This window comes from Loxodonta africana, chromosome 3 (assembly GCF_030014295.1).
Source record: "Loxodonta africana isolate mLoxAfr1 chromosome 3, mLoxAfr1.hap2, whole genome shotgun sequence".
NCBI lineage: Eukaryota > Metazoa > Chordata > Mammalia > Proboscidea > Elephantidae > Loxodonta > Loxodonta africana.
The window spans coordinates 185,080,689-185,084,638 of NC_087344.1; the positions used below are offsets into that span (position 1 = coordinate 185,080,689).

The following is a 3,950-nucleotide window of genomic DNA, read 5'->3' on the forward strand; positions in this document are numbered from 1 at the left end:
GAGGCAAGAAGGAGACCAGCTTCAGGGCCATGGCACAAAATTAGCCAACAGGGATGACCACCCTGGGTATCAGAAGAGAGGAGGCAAAAGTTGAGAATGATTCTAAACTGGGATGTTGCAAGACAGGTGTGGGTAAAGAAAAGATAAACGCCAAGTTGAGTCGTGGTGGTGGATCATGGAAAGTACGCTGAGGGAAGGAGGTGACAGCAACCAAGGGTGACAGGAAGAGAGAAGTAGAAGAGGCTTAGAGACCCAAGGTCCTGATTTGTTTGAAAAGTAGTGGAAATGAAAGTGAGGGAGAAAAGGAACAGCAAGACTAAGCAGAAGTAGGTGGAGAGGAGAATGTCAGAAAGGAGTACAGCCATCTTGTGACAAAGCCCAGAGTGGAAGGGACCCCAAGTGGAGGGGAGGAAGAGGTGAGCAGGGACATGTTAGTTAATTAGTAATTGATTATTATCCTATCTCAAGCATATCCGGTTGGTGGGACAGAGAAGAAAAAAGCAGGTCAGGTTGAAAGATGGCTGTGACCAGTAGATTAGTAGGTGACTGTGACCAAGTGGATAGGAGTGAAGGAACGAGATGGACTGAACCTCAGGGAGGAGGTATAGGGACATGGCCTGGAAGTGGCACTGGAGATGGAAGTGAGTACTGACCCCTCCTGCCTCCTGTCTCTTTCAGGCTTGACCACTTACAGAGTGAGCAGCTCCACTGCTTTCCCAGGGAAGAGGCCACAAGGGGATTGGTGTCCTCCAGAGAGCCAGGGATGGGAAGGCAGCCCCTGTGCCATGTTGGTTTCTGAGTCCTAAGTGCCCAGCAGTGTGTGACCCCAAGTAGAGGATTCCCCACTGGGAATTTTTTTCTCCCTTCCGACATTATCTGGCAAAAAAGTTAGTTTGTTTTTCAAGTATCCCACTGAGGCAAGACTCCTTCCAGCACCCATAAGGGAACACATAACTACTGTGGACCTTAACCAGCCCTATTCTTTCACCGGCTTCCTGTGGGAGTTCCCCACTAGAAAACAACCTCTTCAAATCTTCACTGTTTCCTCACTTCTGTCTCCACAGTGCACATGTCTCACACCGCAGTGAGGAGAAATACCTCAAAGCAGAAGCTCCCTGTCATTCACACACACACACGTATAAACGCACACTGACACATACATACATTCTGCAGGTTTACACATACAAGCCCCAAAAAATCATATCCATAGACTTCTACAGGCAGAGCTGGTTCTCAGGACCCTGCTGTCTCTCCCCATTCATGACAATGACCCATAGAGAAAATGCCCACTGGCCTCAGGCTCAGGGGAAGGCATGACTTTGGTCCAGGATGTACTTTTGACCTCAGAGGAGAGATCCAACTCCTCTTCGGCCCTTAGAAGTGACTGCACTGAAGGGCTAGGAAATAGAGCATCTGCTCCTCCTCCCAGCTCTTTCCTAAACAGCCAGGTGGGGGATGGACATCTCAGTGCCACACCTGAGGTGCCCCACCCCCTACACACTCAAGCACAGAGAGGCACCACTTGGGAGACAAAGAGACATCCCAGGATCCCAGCTCTATTCCAGGAGAAAAAAGAGCATGTGCCATACTAGCAGGGCCCTCCTGTGATGCCAGCAGTTGGGCTACATTGGGGCCCTGAGGAGCAGAAGTGGGCCTGGGGTAAGACCAGGAAGGCCTCTCTGCAGTAAATGTCAGCTGGGTTGACCCCGCTTGTGGAGAGTCTACAAAGCCGAGAGTCAGTATTTGTCCATTTGTACACTCATACCTCCAAAAGAGAAGGAAGAAGTAATGCAAGTATCAGGTGCAAGGAGATACTTTATTGTTTTGGGGGTGTCTGGAGGCTTCTAGGCTAGACTGGCCTGGGATCACTGCCATCCCCCAGAACAGGGCGGTGCACCATGGCTCTGTTTGTGGTAGTCAGTGGCTATGTCCGCCACTACACAGAGAAACTCGGTAAAGTCAATCTTCTTATCCTTATTCTTGTCTTTTTCATCAAAGACATTGCATAAGTAATTTTTGCCCCTTCTTTCCTGTGGGGTTAAAAAAACATACAAACAAACATAAAGACATTATCCAAGGAGAAGAGGAGAATAGAGACAGATGAAGAGACACCTAGGTCTGAACCAAAGGTGTGGTTGGTCAGGTGAGGCTATGCAGATGGAAAGATGGGGTCAAGTAAAGTCGAGCCCTGACTCATCACTGGAGATTTCTGGCCAAAATGTCAACTTGCACAGGGAGTACACTGGTTAATGACAAGGGGGCTCAGGCTCATCCACCACCTCCCTTTCAGGTACACTGTCTTCATTCTTCCCCCAGGGGACCAATACAGCCCAGCCAGTTACTCTCCTCATTCTCTAATGCTCTTCACACTTAAATTCTTTCCCATCAACATCTATCAGTTCTGCCCCATTTCTTCTGTTCCTTAGTCTCAATCTGTGCTAATGATTCCTTCTAACAGTTAAAGGAAATTAGGGCTATGAATGCAATTTGCCCATATAAAAGATGGTGGCCATGTCTGTAGGGCTCATGATTCCCACCGTGTTACCTTTGCTTCCACGGGCAGTGGTAGTTCAGTGGTAGAATTCCCACAGTGGTAGAATTCCCAACTTCCAAACAGGAGACCCGAGTTCAATTCCCCACCAATGTACCTTGGTGCACAGCTACCACTCTCCTGGCAGTGGAGGCTTGCATGTTGTTATGATGCTGAAAAGCAGCTAACAATAACCTCTTCTCCCAGGATAATGTGAAGAAGAGCCTTTAGGAAGCAACCTTTTACCCCAAGGCAACCAGACACTTGGAGGGACTCTCAGTGACCAGTGGGAGGGCAGATGCTTTAGTCTATTCACTGATTTTCAAATCGTAACACTTTCTTGAGTCTCTAATACGTCCACCACTTTTTCTCATTTTCAAAGCATTTTCAGATAAATCATTTCATTTCAACAAATACCACCTCAGGAAATTAAGTTCTATTATCTCCTTTTGCAGATGAGAAAACTAAGGATCATATTGTGGGTGATTTGTCCAGATTCACACAGCAAGGAAGCCCCAGTGGCAGAACAGGTGCTCAGGAGAAAAAAGAGCATGACTCTTTGTCCTGAGCTCCTAGAATCTTCCATTCTGCCTCCACATGGGACTGTCCCTGCCTCGGGTGTGGAGGTAAAAAGAGGAGAGAAAGGCGGTGTGCAGAGTGAATCAAGGAAGGGCCAGACTCCAGATCAGCCAATCACAAATAGTGCATCCACTTCAAAGCGGGGTCCTCAGACATGCCAAAGCCCATGGACTCCGTCCACCCACCCCCTCCCCTCCCTGCACACATATACACAGCCTCTTCTTGCCCCAGAGAAGCCAGACCCCTACTCACACAGTCATTGAGGAAGTTGGGGAAGTTCTCCTTCAGCAGCTTCAGCAGTTTTTCCCTATTGATCTTATCATCATGCCCAGTGTATCCATGAAATAGTTTGACCAAACTCAGGGCCAAACTCTCAGCTGAAGTGTGCCATATCTTGACTTTCTCAGCTGCAATGTTGCTCATCTTGCCTTTTATTCCAAGAGAAAGAGTCTACAGACAAGAAATCAATGAGAATGAACTGGGTTGAAGAGAGTTTGAATGCCAAGGCCAAGTCCAAGGAGTGAGTGAGGGCTGAGCTAAGAGAGAACAAAAGGAACTTGTCTTTCTCAAATGGTGAGGTAAATTGGTCACAGAGAGGGGAGAGTGGAACCAAGTCTTGGGTCTTGAGACCATTCCTGGGGGAGGCTGAGAGGAGAGGGCAGGGAAAAGTGGAGATCAAGGCTGTGTTAGTGAGGGGCAGAGGCTGAGCTGCAGGGGACGGGTATGCAAAGTCTTCTGGCTCATCCAGTTGGGAGCGAGATCACAAAGAGAAATATCAAATCCCAAAGCAAGATATTCCCATCAAGCATAGCCTTTGGTCTACACTATTCTCTCTAATTTC

The 3,950-nt window shown here is 48.1% G+C and overlaps 1 protein-coding gene across 1 annotated transcript; it reads right to left on the reverse strand.

Annotated features, from left to right (window-relative positions):
* Window positions 1-1,806: 1,806 nt before the first annotated feature.
* Window positions 1,807-3,532, reverse strand: LOC100658787 (protein S100-A7-like). The gene is made up of 2 exons (XM_003414905.3): window positions 3,362-3,532; window positions 1,807-2,030 (listed from the first exon to the last, which is right to left on the reverse strand). Exons 1-2 carry the CDS (start codon window positions 3,530-3,532, stop codon window positions 1,866-1,868), a joined length of 336 nt encoding a protein of 111 aa, XP_003414953.2. The 3' UTR covers window positions 1,807-1,865.
* Between the last annotated feature and the right edge of the window lie 418 nt (window positions 3,533-3,950).

What these genes read in the sequence shown, in the direction of transcription:
- LOC100658787 (XM_003414905.3), bottom strand. Translation starts at nt 3,532, where the DNA reads ATGAGCAACATTGCAGCTGAGAAAGTCAAGATATGGCACACTTCAGCT. An exon ending in CCAACTTCCTCAATGACTGT is followed by an intron (nt 2,031 to 3,361) that starts GTGAGTAGGGGT and finishes TTAACCCCACAG; the next exon opens with GAAAGAAGGGGCAAAAATTA.